Source organism: Trichoplax adhaerens, genomic scaffold (assembly GCF_000150275.1).
Source record: "Trichoplax adhaerens TRIADscaffold_14 genomic scaffold, whole genome shotgun sequence".
Taxonomy (NCBI): Eukaryota; Metazoa; Placozoa; class Uniplacotomia; order Trichoplacea; family Trichoplacidae; genus Trichoplax; species Trichoplax adhaerens.
This window is the reverse complement of record NW_002060956.1, coordinates 917,810-937,761: the sequence shown is the minus strand read 5'-3', so window position 1 is coordinate 937,761 and position 19,952 is coordinate 917,810. Positions and strand designations below refer to the sequence as shown.

General features: G+C 32.4%; 1 protein-coding gene across 1 annotated transcript; it reads right to left on the bottom strand.

The window, feature by feature from the left end:
- Positions 1-1,538: 1,538 nt before the first annotated feature.
- On the bottom strand, positions 1,539-8,952 carry TRIADDRAFT_64255 (uncharacterized protein; the record flags this gene model as incomplete). The annotated part of the gene is made up of 19 exons (XM_002116152.1): positions 1,539-1,641; positions 1,737-1,812; positions 1,903-2,000; positions 2,088-2,171; positions 2,283-2,350; positions 2,435-2,510; positions 2,584-2,656; positions 2,758-2,842; positions 2,939-3,013; positions 3,098-3,158; positions 3,305-3,372; positions 3,459-3,518; positions 3,601-3,711; positions 3,812-3,869; positions 3,981-4,008; positions 4,288-4,332; positions 4,569-4,629; positions 7,634-7,664; positions 8,882-8,952. The coding sequence occupies 19 exons, from the start codon at positions 8,950-8,952 to the stop codon at positions 1,539-1,541; spliced, it is 1,332 nt and encodes a 443-aa protein (XP_002116188.1).
- Between the last annotated feature and the right edge of the window lie 11,000 nt (positions 8,953-19,952).

The window sequence follows — 19,952 nt, the reverse complement described above, 5'->3', positions numbered from 1 at the left end:
AATACAATATGTGGGACTTAATTATGTCAGTAAGCAGCTACAATATGGAATATGATATTATAAGGCAAAGAATACGGTAAATTGATAAATCTAAATTCCGATGCATTAAATGAGTATATACTGTAAACAAATAAAACTTCTTATACTGTACAATATACGCAAATTTATAAAATAGTAGTCAGGTCGGTAGATGCTGTACTCGGAAAGATACATCATACGGGTATTCCGATGATACCTATAAAGACTTTAAAGGATGAATTTTTCATACAAGTACAGTATAGAAAAAGTATTAGTTTTACTAAGATAACTCATCACATCTTATGCCATGTTAATGTCCAACCAACTATGACATTATGAATCAGTTGAGTAAACAATGAACAAGATCCGATTTGCCTTAGAAACTCATTCACAAACATTTCGCTTGCCTTAAGTCAGCCATATTTATAAATTCGGATAAACTCAAAATGTTGATAACCACAAATCTAATTTAAAATCGTAAATTTCTTTGGCCTCGGTTAATCAAAAGCGCAGATCTTATAAATGATTGGAAATCAAGATGATCCATTTACTTCTGAGATAATTCACTGCTAGTATTAAACTTTTAAGTATAGAAAGATTTCACCAATCATACTGTAATAACCATTTCAAAATTATCGTTACATCTGTCACATAGTAGTATAATTTTTTAACACAGTAAACAGCATTGAAATTGAGTTCTTTAAGATAAAATCTACCGAATTACCTGTAAACTTTTATTTCCAAAACAATGTAGGATCATAATCTTTGGAAATTAATTTTAAAGCTCTTAAAATACTGGCATACATTAGTTATTTAAAATGCATGACTACAACCTTCTATATTATCATGCTTCATAATATTACATAAGGAACCTTATATGTTCGTATAATTGCCAATAAACTGAACAGTACGAAAGAAAATTTTCATGGTCAAATCTATTGTCGAAATATTAAGAAATAATAATGACGCAAGCGGGAGCGGGAAAAACGATATGTAAATTCAAAATTCACAACTTCTGCTATACAGATGATGAGACAAAAAATGTCATAATTATTGCAAATACGTTTATCAAGAGAAAGTATCCCTTGATTCTTATTTTATACTGTCATATTAGATCTTTTGTAATCGATGAGGTAGAATTACCATCAGTTACATGAGGACCTCTATACGTGTAACACATAATGGAAATGTGCTTAATATATGAGGAAATAAAAACCTAACAATATTAGAGAACCATGGACAGAACCGCCTGGCTATCAGGACAAAAATGACACATTAGCATGCTGCCGCGTAAATACTGTCCATCAGTACCAATAACGGCACTCTACAATAATTGTCCATAGCAAAAGATGAATGGGAGATTGCATATTTTAACAAAATTTGACTGCTTTCTACAAATACGTATAGTAATATAGTGTATACAAAGCTACTCCAACTATATAAGAGCATTTGTGAACTATCCTTACATAACAAGCATTTAAAATACTGCCTAGTACATCTGACTAAGGTCGAGTATCCACTTAAGCTTCAGAAGAATCCTTACTATGGTCTTTCAAACGCATGCGAACAAACTCTTCGATGATAAAATCATCATCCTGATCGGCCAACAATGCTCCAGTTCCACTAAAGTAAATCCAAGTAGAATAAATTAGGAAAAAAATGATAAACATAAATTATACGCTATAAAATTTGTAGCTACTTTAAAATATTAATCAGACCTTGTGTCGAACATAATTAAGTTATTATCTATAGGTGCTTCCGTATTCTTTGTCTCTGGCTTGGTATCTGCTACCGCTATATTCCACATTAAAGCCAATTAACGATATCATCTCTACACACAAGACAAGTAATCATGTCCCATAATTTCTCAACTTAGTTACATACCTTGTGGGGGATTAACTTCGGGCTGGGTTACAATTGGCTCTTCCGGCTCAATAGGTTTTGGATGAGTCAGTGTAAATGGTAATTCCAAAGCTACGTCACTATATGAATTAAAACTTAGGTAAGTAACTAAGTCGAATACATTATCTTAACGATTGTTCAATTTACTTCATATTTGATATCATTACCTTCCAAGAGCGACCAGTAATCTTACTTTAACTTTGTATTGTACTACAATTCCAAGATTTTCTTTGCTAACACCAGGATCGTAACTGCGTAATAAAATTTTAATTATCAATAAAAGTAATACACCAAGAATTAATTATCGAGCATAAAATCAAAAATCTGAATGTCATCATGATAGCAAAGCACTCATTCCGTACATAGTGGAAGAAGCCAAATTGGTGTCCTCGTGCTTAAGCTTACCATCCAATGCAAGTCCTCTTTTGTCCTGTTTATAAATTATGTCAAGTTACTCATTCAATCTAGTCTTTTAAAGATATCGAAATATACAGTGCTATAAATTTAATTTTACCCTGTTATCTTCTAGCAGAGGAACTAGCGTGAAAATTTTATTTAATGTTCCACCAGGATTAAGAGGAAATCCATCTCTATTACATTATAATTTATCGTTATCAATGCACTTAGTAATCAACCAGCTGTGATTGATATAGATATACGTACTCAGACTCTACAACAGCAACCGGACATTTATATTGGGCAGTAGAGAATAAGCATATGTCTGCAAATTGACGTACTAAAGTGAAGAAGTATAAAATTATTAGATAGAAATACATGCTTTGCCTTGACTAATCGTCGGTCGATATAAATATAAGTGTAATCTACGAAGATCTTTACCTGATAAACGGATTTTCTTAACAGTTTTTGACGATCTATTAGCTATACTAACATTAACTTTGATTGGCTCGCCATGGTAATACATCTAAAATAGTTGTAAATAATCCAAAATATAGCATGGTCAATTAGCGTTAACATTTAGATTAACGTTAATAATTATGGCCTTGATAATGTGTTATACCCCTTTATCCAGAGTGCATTCCAAGTGCAATGGATAAGAACTCATCATAAATTCTTTAGTGATCTCAGCTGTAGGCTATGTAAAACAAAGCAAAGTTTTATTTTAGCAAAATTAAGACACATACTGTACAAGAATATACAATGAATAACAAGTACTTACTTGCGGTATGTTCTCATCAGGCGCATACGTTATTTTTCTGATCGCTAGTCTTATTGTGTCTCTGAGTTAATGAAATACACATTAAATGATTTTAGATAAAAACCCATAGTCTAACGGATAAATATTTGTTTGGAAATGAATCAAAATAGGGAGCTAAAGAAAAACTAACAGCATCATTCCAACACTATTACAGGAACAATGCTGTACCTTTTATGCGCTTTGTCGTCAGGTGAGTCTCCAACATAAGTTTTCAATTCATAGTCTACGCCACATGGCTAATTAGAATATTATATCGATAATATTTAGGTAAAATTATATATAGGTAACGCATTCATTCTGTACCCGATAATTACTAAAGTACCTTTCCGGTATCTCCAGGGGCTGGTTGTAATGTAACAGAAGATGGCGACCCAACAGACAACTATAATTGATCATAAACATGAGCTCTTAGTAGTAATCATAACCCAATACGATTACGCTAGATGGCTGTTTGTCATTGCTACCTCGAAGTAGAAAGGGTACGCATTTTCACCAAGTTTTTTTATTAAACGTTCTTGTAACTTAGTTAATGGCCTTTCGTTCTCTGGTAGAGGTGGATAAATCTGAAGTGTTGACTACAATATTTGATAAATTATGATAAAGAAAATTAAACATTATCAATACTTTCAGATTTCTCATAGTTGAGAATGTGTACTTATTGTTGTAGCTGCTTACTAAGAATAAATCCTTCCTAAATGTCAGTCCTAAAACATCCAAATCTTCTCTTCCATAACTACCACCATTATACAACAATATTTTTGTTAGTGCACTATTTTTTCTCCTTTACAGATCAAATACCAACTATGCCAATGTATGTACTCATTAATTTTAAATTAGATTTTACCGAAATGCAGCCAATACGTGTACATAAACTAAAAGGCAAAAATTGAAAAGAAAGTTATCGTTAATAAACCGTTTACTATAAAATTATCACTTTGATTATTAATGATATTATAATTTTTGCTTATAAAAAACACTGTATTACATGATTAATTATTGACTAAGTAGCAACATAATTTCCACGATTTTAATGAAAAATACTATCTCTTTATACATATCTATATCCTAACCATCAAGCTTTACGGTTTTAACTAGAGGAACTATATACGAATAATCTTTTCTTCCCTAGCTGATAGAATTAATTGCTATACCTTTTTTGTCGGCAATATACTCTGGATCCACTAAAACAACGCCATCTAAACAGCAATGATAACATTAGATAAGATATTACTATATACTTTTAAAAAGAGTGTTACCAGTGGGTGTTGAACCAATTAAGCATAAAAAAGAAAGTTTATGTTGTAATCATACTGGTATGATATGACAGTATTGGTTATTCAATTTTTATCCCAAACGCGAATATTAGCCAATCACTATATGCTAATTATTGTAGTAAATAATTTGCTACTATAATTTTATTTGTATAACTAACCTACGGGATCGATATGATCAATATGATCTACAAAATCTCTTTTTCCAAGGTAAGTGGTAAGCTAAAATATTGATTGATTGAGGAAACATGTTAGTTATGCCTACATTGCCGATACAAAAATTAAATTAAAATTCGGTATTATTCTTTAGACTATTAAATTTATATCGCATCAAAAATATTGAAACATAATAAATATCAGACTATTTAATTCCTTATCATAAAAATCGATTAAAACTTTTCATTTAGGGGCAAAGAGAAATTATGTAAGAGTATAACGAGATATAATTGGCTATAGCTGATACAGTACTACGCTGTATACGCCTGTATGAAGTTTAAATCTATTAATAAACACCTATACGATATTGTTTACTGGATTAGCTATCGTTTTATAGAAGTATCATTTTAAGTAGCATACGTAATTAATTAAAGGAATAAAAGTGATAGAAAAAGAGAATTTATATACTACAAGCTGTCTTGGTACCACTATAACGCTAAACATTGATTAAAAATTATATCTCTAATTTTTCTATTTGACAATAGATAAAAGATAAGACAAATGAATGATTTGACAGAAATATTTCTAAAAGAATATACAGTAGCATAGCATATTGTCCAGTTTCTATTTGAAAAAACTTGTACAATATATGATTAAAAAAAAAACGATTATAATTATAATGATTAGATTGTACGTTGAAAATTATTATATCAGTTTAATACCGTCTACATAGACAGTTTTAAGCATTTCTAATGTCTACAATATAGTGTATTGTCTCAATTATAGTTATAGCTATAATATACGAATAGATAAGCATACAATACAGAAATATTTATTTAACATGGTCTTGTATGATATATAAAAATTTTTTGTTTAGTTTGTTGACAGTACAGTTCTATAAAACGATAGTAGAGCATTTACAAGGAAATAAAATTACAATAGTCAAACAATAATATCTATATAATACAAAATGTGATCCCAACTGTGATCTATTTCTTCTTCTCTGAATAAATTTCGAAAAGCTGATATCAAATTATCTAATTCTGTATCCATAAATGTTAAAATACTAAGTGCTCTATAACATCATTCATTTTATTGATGTGCAGAACGTCGAGTAAGTTGTATGCAAAGTTGTATCGGTGCGAATACTCTACCCATAAATAATAAACAATATGCGACACCACGAGAAAAGAAAAAGATAGAATTGGGGCATAAAACATCAGAGATATGCCCTATTAAGCGCCAAAGCGTAAATTAAGTGTAGATGAAAAAAATTAGAATTAATTTCCAATGTCAGAGAGGTTTTTGTTATAACTACGTTACAATGAATGTAAATATATATGTACGTATATAAAGACTGGGACATTTTTTTAAGTGTTCAAGGGTAAAAATATTCTACGGTGTAATAATGTAAAGCTTTTCTAAATCTTGATCAGTTGTCGATTAACATCACCCTTTGTTGTTGTACTATATTACTAGAACTACTATAGAATTACTGTATATTGAAAATAGTCAAAGACAAAAAAAATTGTTAATTTCATCTTTATAATGGTCATTTACTTGCACTGTAAGAATATAGGATAAGATTGAGTATATTTAAAATGAAAAAACGCAACGATGATATATGATTCAATATAAGAAAACGTAGATCACTATTATTATTGTATATCACTTGATATTTGTGGATTCATTATTATAGAGGACAATATCGATCATTTTCAAAATCTACTACCTAATTGCACCATAATCTCTGTTTAGTTTAGAGAGATAAAGTATATTATAAATCATGTTGAAAGTTACATAAAATGATATTAAAAATTTTTTTCCTTTCATTTTTTTTGTTAAAATGACGTGCAGGTGCAGGTTAACGCGTGTGAAAAATGTTAGTATAAAGAATAAAATTAATCTTTTATGTGATAGAGGTTGCGTCAAGAGTAAAAAGTCCATCATCAGGGAGAAATTGAAATAATCTATGTTGCACCAGGTTATCATAATAAGAGTATAAATTGTTGTGACTGATATCTACGTAGTATACGGAAACGTTTCCTTTTATCTGACATTAAGAAGTAACCAGAGATGAAAAGTATTATCAGAAAGATTCAGTTATACAGATGATAGACATGATGGCATATTAATAAATAAAAGTGACGACAGTTTAAAGTGGTCTAGATAGTCACGTAAACGAAAACATCAGTTGATATTCTACCGCTAAACTGTCTATAAAAATAAAAGATTGAACAAACTATGCTTCAAAACGTCCTTGTTCTTGCCGTTACAATATGTACCAGCCCTACTTAATCTAGCACCAATAAATACATGTACGTAATATACAACTGCAAAGGAAAGAAAATATGACATTGTATATATAGACAACATTAATAATGCGTATGAAACGAAACTAACATCTATAAAATATCATGAATCACGATATGACAGTATTACAAGATGTAGTCTATAACTTGACGATGATTTTTAGCGATATATCAAAGGTAAAACGTTGATCAGTTATAACAATGATTATAGCGTATTATCGACACATAAATTGAACTTTTTAATTCGTTTAATTAATTCAAGAACGGTACTGTCGACGGACACTACTGTTGTAGTAGCAATCAATATTGAAAGGATAGAATCATATTTAGGGTATAAACACCTATGGAGGCTTTTTAATGGGAGAGTATCAGTAGGATAAAAATTTGACAACGACTTAAACTATGAAGACAAAATGGGTTATTTTTAAATTTCACATTACTATACATAAAGGAAGAAGAAGTGGCTTGTGTCTAAATAGGTTCAAAATAAAAGTAATAACCATGATAGGGAATACAGTAGATCAATTGATTATTTTAGTACGGTAACTGTTTAGTCAATTGGATGCTCTTGAAATTGTTAACTTGCATTTTTAAGATATGTACAGTATTCGTTGCTATATATGTACTCGTTTGATGGTAGAGTTGTAATGGAATGATGCAAAAATATTCGATCAACATTGTTGTTATTTTGATAGGAAAAATAGAAGATAGTATTTCAATGGATATTCATTTTAAATGAAGATAGATAACTTACGTACCTTGCCATTTGGACTACTTTTCTTAAAAACTCTATTAGTAATAAATATAAAGTGATATTGGCAAATTAAAACATTTTCGAAGTAGCAAAATTGATCAAGATGATGATGATGAGTAATTTTTTATTTTATTTTGATATTGCAAATTGAAGTGCAATTTTTACTCATTGTAAGTTGGAATATTTTAAAAGAGAGTTATCAATATGAACTAGTATGGTAAGGTCTAAATATTACTGTAAGCAATAAGGTATTTATTCATTATAAGTTGGAACATTTTAAAAGAGAGTTATTAATATGAACTAGTATGGTAAGGTCTAAATATTACTTTACTAAGCAATAAGGTATTTATTCATTATAAGTTGGAACATTTTAAAAGAGAGTTATTAATATGAACTAGTATGGTAAGGTCTAAATATTACTGTAAGCAATAAGGTATTTATTCATTATAAGTTGGAACATTTTAAAAGAGAGTTATCAATATGAACTAGTATGGTAAGGTCTAAATACTACTCTTAGCAATATATAAGTTGAACATTTACAAATACTACTCTTAGCAATATATAAGTTGAACATTTTAAAAGAGAGTTATCAATATGAACTAGTATGGTAAGGTCTAAGTACTACTCTTAGCAATATATAAGTTGAACATTTTGAAAGAGAGTTATCAATATGAACTAGTATGGTAAGGTCTAAATACTACTCTTAGCAATATATAAGTTGAACATTTTGAAAGAGAGTTATCAATATGAACTAGTATGGTAAGGTCTAAATACTACTCTTAGCAATATATAAGTTGAACATTTTAAAAGAGAGTTATCAATATGAACTAGTATGGTAAGGTCTAAATACTACTCTTAGCAATATATAAGTTGAACATTTTAAAAGAGAGTTATCAATATGAACTAGTATGGTAAGGTCTAAATACTACTCTTAGCAATATATAAGTTGAACATTTTAAAAGAGTTATCAATATGAACTAGTATGGTAAGGTCTAAATACTACTCTTAGCAATATATAAGTTGAACATTTTAAAAGAGAGTTATCAATATGAAATAGTATGGTAAGGTCTAAATATTACTGACAGCAATTTTGACAATCATGATCAAGATGAAAGTTCAATTGTGTGTAGTGAAATGGATGAATGACAACGCTTCATTCTGATCAAAGATATGTAGACAACAATACTAGTGCACATGTAACGTTGATCGACATGTCTATTTTTTACTGTCTCCCAAAAACTATCTATCTTACCTAGTACCAGCTTTTTTCGATGCATCTTCGTTATTATTTTCAGTCGTTGGTTTATTAGCCGCATCCGCCATCTCGTCGATAATTGTAATTTATATATCAATCTTGTCTACAGCAAACTAGTCAATGGAAATGAATTGATTAAGACCTTACAATATTGTAAGACAAGACAATCTTGATGATAAGCAAACAAAACAAAACCCCCCCCCCCAAAAAAACAAAATTGAAAAGGATGCACGACGAACTAGTTGCTATTCTCTCCATTTGCAATTACTTTGGACTACGTTTTAATGCAAGTGAATGACGTCTTGTATAATCTTGAGTTGATTTGATCCATTCAAGAATGACATCCAAAGGCAATTTGTATTGTAAGCCAATTCACTAACTATGATTGACTATCATCCTGCCTATCCTGTACAGTAGAATATCGGACAAGATATCAATGAATGATGACTTACATCCACTCCGTAGACGTCTATTGGATTGGAGCAATGTCAGCGATCTCAATTTCAAGACGAACTCGTGTTGAAATGATTGTTGGTGTCGATTCAAAAGACCGACTATCCCTTGCTATATTCTACGCGTCCAGTTGTACAATATCAACTTGAATGGCTGTAATAACAATTTTTCTCAACAATTAATTGATGCTATTGCAGCTCAAGTCTTCTCGTCATGGGTAAGTTGGATCAGTAAGTCAAGAATGTCCACTCTGCAAGAATGAAACGTTAACCTTAGTCGCATACATCTACTGACTGCAAGTGATGATAACCAGAACAGAATTCAACATCACTATTGGCTACATAAAAAGCGTACAACAATAACATTCAATAAAATGGACTGAGTCATTGATTGAGGCTGAATAACGACGAGTCGTGTGCTATACAATAGACTTGTCAACACGAACAAGTTGCTATTGTGTCAATCACCATTGTGTCTACCGTCTACAGTCCAGTCGTTGGTTGGTACCGGCTCCAGTACGGTCCCGATAGTACTGGAACGGTTGACCAAGAAGTTGGTACAGTACACAGTATTGTGTCAATCATCCATTGGGTCTACCGTGCTACCGTACCGGTTCCAGTACGGTCCCGACAGTACTGCAACGGTTGACCAATAAGTTCGTACAGCATTGTGTCAATCATCCATTGCGTCAACCGTACTTACCGTCGAGTCGTTGGTTGGTACCGGATCCAGTACGGTCCCGACAGTGGCAGACCAACAACTTCGTATAGTGTCAAGTCAATCATCTATTGCGTCAACCGTACGTACCGTCGAGTCGTTGGTTGGTACCGGATCCAGTACGGTCCCGACAGTACTGCAACAGTTGACCAACAAGTTCGTACAGTGTTGCGTCAATCATCCATTGCGTCAACCGTACGTACCGTCTGCAACGGTTGACCAACAAGTTCGTACACTGTCAAGTCAATCAGAAATTGCGTCTACCGTGCTACCGTACCGGATCCAGGACGGTCCCGACAATACAGTACTGCAACGCTTGACCAACAAGTTCGTACAGTGTCAAGTCAATCAGAAATTGCGTCTACCGTACGTACCGTCAAGTCGTTGCTATCGTACCGCAACGGTTCAATATCAGGGACGAAGCAGAGCAGACAATACATTCAGCCTAGCGTATGATACGCCATGAGAGATCATACGATATGGTTGCAGCGCGTACAGTACAGTCAAGGTTGTTTTTCATCTTTATGTGTGCAACTCAAGTCGTTACGTCGTTACCATGGTTGACTCCATTGGACGAGACAATGTTCGTTATGACAATACAACTGGACATGCGTATCGACATCGATATTGACTGTACAGCATACAGTACTGATAGAAATGGGAGAAAAAGCCTTACTGTACAGTATTAATTGAATTTAAGCAGTCAACTAGTCATGTCGGGCTACGATCACGATAAGTGGAAACACTTACAGCAATTTAACTTCAATCGGTCAATAATCACTAGGGTCTCTTGTTATATTATTAGAGTAATAAAATTTTCGAGCCATGCTTTTTTTTCCACCGATTGGCTATTCATCAATTCGCTTGTTTCAGACATGAGGAAAGGCATAGGGTAATATGAAGACGTAGATATGTTATTATATACTGTATACTACGTGGATATCACGCAAATATCAAGTACTCGTACGGTACGAAAAATATTACCGCCTAAACCAATCACTCTAAATATGCAAAGATAGCGTACTGTGCATCATCCCTTGATGTAGACGCGTACAATATATACAACGATTGTACGATGGAACAATAATTTAATTGAATCACCAGTACATATTTCAAGTTCAACGATATCAATGGAAACATAGCTGCTACAACAGGCCAACCAAGTGTAAGCAAGTGGACCAAACATGTAGCATTAATTTGCCCGCGTAAGAACGATCTTATTACTAGATCGGTCAGCAGAATGAATAATAATCAGACTATCGATTGATCAACACAACAATAATTCAAACAGTAATGCAATGATGAAGAGTGCTGCAACCAGCCTAATCGAACTTCAGATGACCTATCAGCAACTCAATGTTGATAGTCCGCTTTGATCACACCTATGTCCTCATTACATATCTATTTCTCAATCATCATAGCAATCATTCAAGCAATGTAGCACTGGGATATTGTACGGATATTTTCGTCACAACAAGGGAAAAAAATGGATGATAGAGTGACATGTGAAAAATAGACGACCCAGTAGTTATTAGTAAATGAGATCATCAACTAATCAATCGGCCAAGTAGTCAATGAGTTGTCACATATTTACAACAGTATAGTATATTACTACACCATTAGCACCTGAAAAAGATTCACAAGTTCAGTTTTTATCACTCCTCAACGTCATCTTGTACTATTGTAGGAGAAGCATAGAAAATATACAACCACAAGATAAATAGCTGTAGTGACGTCAAGTATAAACATCTTGTAGGGAATAATTTGAAAGCTAATCAAAATACAAACACGACACAAGCAGTAACAAACAGTACAGTATCACTCGTATACGAGGATATACGAAAAATCAAGTGGAATGATATTTGATATCCTGTATACAGAGAGATATATATCGCCGTAAAGTACGTGATAACTTTCCACGAGCTCACTACGTAAAATAACTGTATGAACAATACAGTAGAATTAGTCCACCGTGAAATTCAGTACTGGAGAATGGAATATGATAATCGACACTCTAGCGATCAAGTTGAATGATATCGTTGAGAAAGCGACATTTGCAAATGCATTCGTTCTCATTGATCATAGAAGATGAAACCGATCTGATCAAGTTATTACTGATTGCAGTTGAAACCATTCTGCTAATAATAAGGTTATCACACGATTGAAACCCTTTCTACCCTTTGTATGCGTAGTGCGGTTTCCAAATAGCATTGATCTACACCAAACATTACAGAATAGCATATGCATGAATAACCTCAATATTACTTACCCAAAGTATCGCAAGGACCTTTTTTTTCTACGCCGATGTGTACTGTTCTACCTTTTTCCCTTTTAAAAAGAAAGAAAGGCACTGGGCATCACCACGATGAGATTCTCTTCAAATACAAGTGCAGACCGACGCTAATTTCCTTTTGAGCTCTAAATCTCTTTTGCGGTACGGTAGTCCAACTGCTAAATAAAGCACTACAGTAAAATCTTGTCCTGTTGCATACTGTACGTGCTGCGCTAACATTCGATTGATTGTCTGTTTGTATTCCTGTACCGTACTGTACGTAGTCTTCGTCATACCCAAAATAGTATGGCCCATCGTCTACTGACGCGTCATAGACCTTTAATTGGGAAGTATTATTGTCTGCTGGTTATTTGTTATTTATTTTGTCCTTTCTAAAACACAACACACTCCTTTTGATGTCTGTACAGTTTGGTACAGTATAGTATGATAGAGCAATGTACTTCTTACTATAAGCAACAATACACCCTGGAATTTTTCGCCACTTTTATTCTTTGCTGTACTCGACTCTACTGATTACTACTGGTCGTGTTTTTAGTCCTATACTGTTAGTTTGTCTTCAAGATACTGTAAATCTTCAGTCTTGTTTAGTACTCAAGCTAAATATGACTTTTTTCCAGCAAAGTCCATATCTATATACCATACAGTATATTTTAAATGTCTTTAGTTATTTCTTGCCAGGAATTACCCAGGACAAAAAAATGGCGATTTCGCTACTTCTAGTAACTGATAGTAATTATTATTATTTATTTATGAATCAATTAATGAAGCTGTAATGCTGTATACTGTACAGTACAGTACAGTACAGTACAGTACTGTACTGTACAGTATCCTGTCCGCTACAGTACAGTACACTGTACTGTACAGTGTGAACCAGTTCGCATCAGAGTACTTTAAGGTACCCTAAAATCACGAGTGTGAATCCAAATGTAATAAGAATTATACGAATATAAAGCTGAATAACTTCATCTATATGTATGTATAGAATTTAAGGCAAATTTTGCAACTTTACTACAATTTATTTCGCCTAATAGCACTCTAAAGAGAACTGGCTCACACCGTACTGTCAATATGCGCACTACAGTATATTGTACTATGCTCCACAGTACTGTACTGTACTGCGAGTTCAGAAAAAACATACTCAGTGTTACCTTTACCCACAATTTCATAATCGTACGACCGCAATTTGCATACGAGTAGGTCTGCTGGCGCACAAATAGGTCACACGGGCAATGGAAAAAGTAAAATATTATACTATATGAACCTACCACACCACACGACCACTATTTGCATACGAGTAGGTCTGCTGGAGCACAAATAGGTCACACGGGCAATGGAAAAAGTAAAATATTATACTGTATGAGCCTACCACACCACACGACCACAATTTGCATACGAGTAGGTCTGCTGGAGCACAAATAGGTCACACGGGCAATGGAAAAAGTAAAATATTATACTGTATGAGCCTACCACACCACGCGACCACAATTTGCATACGAGTAGGTCTGCTGGAGCACAAATAGGTCACACGGGCAATGGAAAAAGTAAAATATTATACTATATGAGCCTACCACACCACGCGACCACAATTTGCATACGAGTAGGTCTGCTGGAGCACAAATAGGTCACACGGGTAATGGAAAAAGTAAAATATTATACTGTATGAGCCTACCACACCACGCGACCACAATTTGCATACGAGTAGGTCTGCTGGAGCACAAATAGGTCACACGGGTAATGGAAAAAGTAAAATATTATACTGTATGAGCCTACCACACCGCGCGACCGCAATTTGCATACGAGTACTGTAGGTCTGCTGGCGCATAAATAGGTCACACGGGCAATGGAAAAAGTAAAATAAATAAATAAAATAAAATAAAATATACTGTATTATACTGTATGAGCCACCACACCACGCCCCACCCAAGCCTTCGTTTTATTAGGCAAGTTATTATAACTTACGCGTATATACTGTACGTAGAACCTATTTACAGTATTACTACTGTCAGGGAACAAGGGAGGTGACAACTACCATACCTTGGCTGTTATCGTATTGCCGTCGTATGTGTAGTGATCGAGCAGAAAAGATAGGCAATAAGTTCGCGTAACTGCACTTTTGATCAATCTTTACTTCATTGACGGTGTTATTAAGACCACTAAGCTGTTAAGCGACAACGCTCTTTATAACAATTTCTACCATATACGCGATAATACCAAATCGACTGCGATGAACCATTCAGTGGCATCTTGCGTTTCAATCAGTTCGCTTGAGTTATTTCAAGCGATGATTGTTGTAATTTACTACTGCTTCTTACAGCTTAGTACCGTTTACTCGGCATTGTAACGAGTGCGTACGTATATCAAAGTAGAAGAGATAATGCAGCTCTTGGATATCGATCTTAAAGAGAATGTCAGTGGTTTATACTTGTCTCTTACAACGCTAACAGCATATCTACAGTACATGGATAAAAGCTAATAAAGTAATTTAAAGAAATGAATTATCGGAGCGTTACTTCGTCCAAGAGTCTTAACTGGAGTACCTTATCGTGAAATTGGCATACATGCTAGAGTGGAATTATAAAAATGGTAGATCTTCGGTTATCCGCAATTTCGTAAATACGCGTATGCATGGTAAAACAGTAACCATAAGACAATAGTATACTTTTTATTGCTATACTGCGCTACCTAATACCAAATATAAGCAATCTTAAACTATCCATGACCAGGAAGATTATAAATTGATCATTCACAATTATGGTGGAAGCTAGCTCCATATCCATAATTGAGGATAAACGATAGATACAACTTCCATGATCATGCCCTAATCGATCAAGTTACTACAATAATAATAACAAATATGCGTATAAACTGTGCTGTAAAATACTGAAATGGTATTGAAAAAGTGAAAGTACGGACTGATTAATACAGTGCTCACATTGTGCCATAGATCATCAGTAGTTTTGTGTAGGGGCTACTTCCTGCTGCACATAACACCTCCTATGAAATTTCTGATTGCACATCATAAAAGGTCAATGATATAATCAGATCAGTAATATCATATCAATTAACTCTTCACACATATAGTAGCATCGTTGTTTACATAAACAAGCCTACACATACATTTTATTATAGCTGCAGTTGCAAGAAAATACTGCCTATGTGTGATATCAAAACTTGATATATTTAATTTGTAAAAATATGCTATAATTATATCAATTGAATCCTTTATAGACAACGGAGTAAAAAGCTATTTTATAAAAATCACCGATTGCAGTAATAAAGTGCTAAAAAAGAAAATTGAAATAGATTGATTTTATCACATAAGTTGTAAAGATGAGCCTACAGTGAGGTATACAAATGGAGACCTGCCAATTTATCATTCCTACTCTAATAATTATAATGTGCGATAAATTGTACTATACATGGCGAAAACGATGATAAAGCTCTTATACTGTAAATTGGAACGATATTTCAATGCGGTTTTAGAATGTCTTCAACAAATAAATTTAGTACCAGGGTTTAAAAGTATGCTTACACATAACGTAGAATTGCAAGCCTCTTTAAAAGCCATCATAAGTATTGGAGTACAATACAGTAATACCGTATAGAATGCAATCCAAATAGTCGGTTAGCAATGTGATAATGTGCTTGATTAAAACGATATATAAACATATCACTCAGTGTTGAAATCTTACGCCGTAAGTAGATACCGACCGGTAATCATATAAATTAATTATAGGAAAAGAAGTATTCTTTGTTTTGAGAATTGCGACATAATCATCGTCAACTAGATTAAAAAGTGACAGCATAATAATTTTTAAATGCAGTTAAAGTAATATATTTATAAATGGATTATTACCTAGACAGTGATGATTACCGTATAACCTAAGTGCAAGCTACAAGTAGAACTACCATAGTTCAATATTAAGCTAACAATCTATAGCTTGTTGGATGCGCGGTTATGCACTGATCCGAATAAGACATACTATAAACAGTTATAGAAATCAATTAATATCATTTACTAATTTTCCTCTTATAAAATTATATTGTTCGACAGAATATAGCAATATGCTATTTCCTATAATTATGTCTCATTTAATCGACAATAAAATATCAGCACTATGACAGCAACGGTAAAATAAGAAGTCATTGTATCTTTAATTGTCGCTTGTTTACGCATTTTCAGATAATTGAGAATACAGAGGTTCATTTTTAACTTCTAAAAATGGTCTCAATACCTTCTTAGGAATACAATCGCTGTTTCATGTCTAAAATTTAAACTTAAAATTAAATTTCCAAAGTCCAACAAAATTAAATCCTGAAAGAGTAATTGAAACATGACCCGTAAGTCATCGCTTACGTTAAAGAACTTGTTTATAGCTGTTACATATTAAAATAAAAATTTAAAGGTGTGTTGTAAAATATATTTAGATAAATATAATGGCTATTACTAATCATAATTTTCTACGTCATATTACAACATTAAACTATTTGTTAGTAACGAAATTGTTTAAGAGAAATCGAAGATAGAAAATAATATCCGTTAAACTAATACATCTCCAGAAAATATTTCCATTTCATAGATTTCTTATCAACAATCTTAATATATGTTTTAATGCGCTCTTAACATAAATAATAAATAGCATAATCTATGATAAATAAGTTCAATTTCAATGCAGCAACTGAATCTTTATTATTCTTTAGTTTTGATAAACGAAAATTAATGCCAGTTCTGATTTCTACTTTGATCGAAATTTTTTTGACTAAAACGGTATCAATTTTGTATCGCATCTTCAAGAACACTTTACAGTTTTCAAAATGCTAGTTTAAAGGAAAATTCAATACTGCTTTGAATTATACGTGCCTAATCTCGAGTTGAAATTACATTTGAATCCGATACAAAAGCAGATGTCAGTTTGAAATAATGATACAATTAGTGAATAGCACAATTGCTTCATTGCTATATCACTCCCTTACACCACATAAATTAATGATAGATTATATCGATCGCGAAGTCTTAGAACACAATCATTAAGTTATAATTGTTAACACCTGCAAAAGGAATATATTATTTATAATAATATACTGGCTAGTAAGCGAGATATTGATATGCTACAAAATGAAAACAGTAAAATTTAAAATTCCTCACCTACATACTCATTTTAGACACCCATTCAGCAACTGATAACATAGTCAATAAGCTGTAATGAATTCGATTTTATACCAAATTTGTGTTAGATACCAACCTAATCCCATCTAATGTATTTATACGCAGAAATATGCTGTACTGGTAAAATTGGTTGCAACCAATAGCCCAATCTTGTAGTTATATGACGAACCAGTACTCGATTTGTCATAAATATTATTAATTTTAGAATTATGTATCATGTTCTGCTACTCTATCCTTGTTTTGTAGAAAAGCGATATCATAAATAAGTCAAATTAAAATTGTACGCTACATTATAATTTTGAATTGTTTCTTTTTATGATTACATCTTACTAAAGCAGTTTCAAATGTTTCTAAATATTTTTATAGCAAACTGAAGTAATCGAAATGCATTATCAGCTTTAGTGCTAGTCAGAATAAGCTTTAGGTAGAACAGTCACTAAACCTATCTTTATACCACTACAATTTTGTATTACCAAGCAAGATCTTTATATTCGTAGTTATGATATATATGAATATAAACATTATCTACTAGTACCCAATATAAAATGTCGTTACTTGCGGATACAAACATAAAGTGATAAGAATTTAACAGTAGCTAAAATAGACAGTATTGATAAATTGCTGTACAATGTCGCATTGAACTTTATCAATTTTGACATATTTATAATTATGACGGCTCGATGACTGCAGGTAAATAACGATTAATCGACATGAATAATCACTGCCTAATCTAATAACTAGTGCCGATATTATCAATTAGCTAATTGATGTAATAAAGAAACTAACCAAAAGAACAATTATAGTACGTTCCGATTAATTTATATCAGCTCACGCCCAAAAGGGTAGCAACTAAGACAAAGCAAATGAATGATGTAGTTAATACAAAAACTAAAATTAGCGAACTATTCAAAATTTTTAACGTTTATTCATTAAATATCGATTCATAAATACATTAAATAATTTAATAACATACAATAAAATCGTTCATTTGCCAATTATTAATAAATCGTAATAGTTAAATGTATGAAGCTACGACACTATAAAAAGATTCGAAAACGCTACCAGTCATTATTCCGAAGATAACCGCTAGTACAGCGAAAAGAAGTTCTTTCAGTATTTAAGATCAGAGGTGAGAACATCATATCTAACTGTATTAATGCCAATTGTGAATTTCAGATAATTTTTAAAGTATTAGAAATAAGTAGAATATTTTTCATAAATACGTAAAACTTCAGTACAAGTACATAAAACTTGATAAAAATTTTTTACATGTTTGTTGAGATTACTCTTTGTTACCTGATAATATCGTTACATCTATTCTCAGCACTGCTATTTATCTCGCAATGTCAGCAGAGTCGATTAATTTCTTAGAAAGTTTCATTTAAAAAGGGAAATATAATACTAATATTTAAAATAGGTAAAATTATTTCCGAGTATAATACCACAGGAAATAACACTGGATTCTAGTGTATATAGACTGTAAAAGTAATTATACATCGTCTTACGCCCATAGAAAAATTAAAGCCGGAATCGTTCTAAAATTTACTTTAAATATTGACAGCTCATAATCTATTATCGTTCTCTCTTACTTAGATTTTAAGTTCGTTCTAAGCATAATGAAGATTGCAATATTTACCGTATTGTTCATGATGACAATCATCAGTGTTGAAAGCCTATTTATCAATGATATTGATGATGATGACATGGAAAGAAATGTAGACCTCTTGCAAGAATACCGAAGCATCGATGAATCTGGTGCAGATTCTGATAAGGAAGATAAGAAATCCTGGGTCGTCAGATCATTTTATAAGGTATTAATGCCTAAATTCTTACTATCACTATCTTTTACTATATAAAAAATGGGCTAACACAGGGTAAATTTATATATAGCGATGCAGCGTTGACGGATCTTGTAAGAAGAACAAAAAGAAGTGTTGCTTCGGTTGCCATCGTGGTAATTGTGTTTCACCATACTCGAGTAATGGCGTTGGTCGTTAACTGCTTATTGCTTCAGTACTATATTAAAAAGTTTCATCGGAAATATCCATCGCACTAAGAACAATCATTGGATATGTTATTGATGAGCTGTATCTTAAAGCCCTAAGATGTGCTCGATATGTGACCTAATCACTTGTATAACATGTATCTATACTTACATCATGTTATACTGTAATGATTATCGCTATAGTTCAATAATGTAATAGTAAAATATCGATTATAGTTGTTTAATGATATTGTTTCGTTAATGTTGTATGCTTATATCTAAGTTATAAATAATTTAAGATAGGATTACATATACTGTACTAGATAAGTATTATTATAACAAGAAGAATAAAAAGTTCTCTATCAGCATAATCTATTACGTGTAAAAAAAATTGATTAGAACTGAAATATTTTTTAAGCTAGTAACCTGCATGAGTGTGTTAATTTGGACTCGT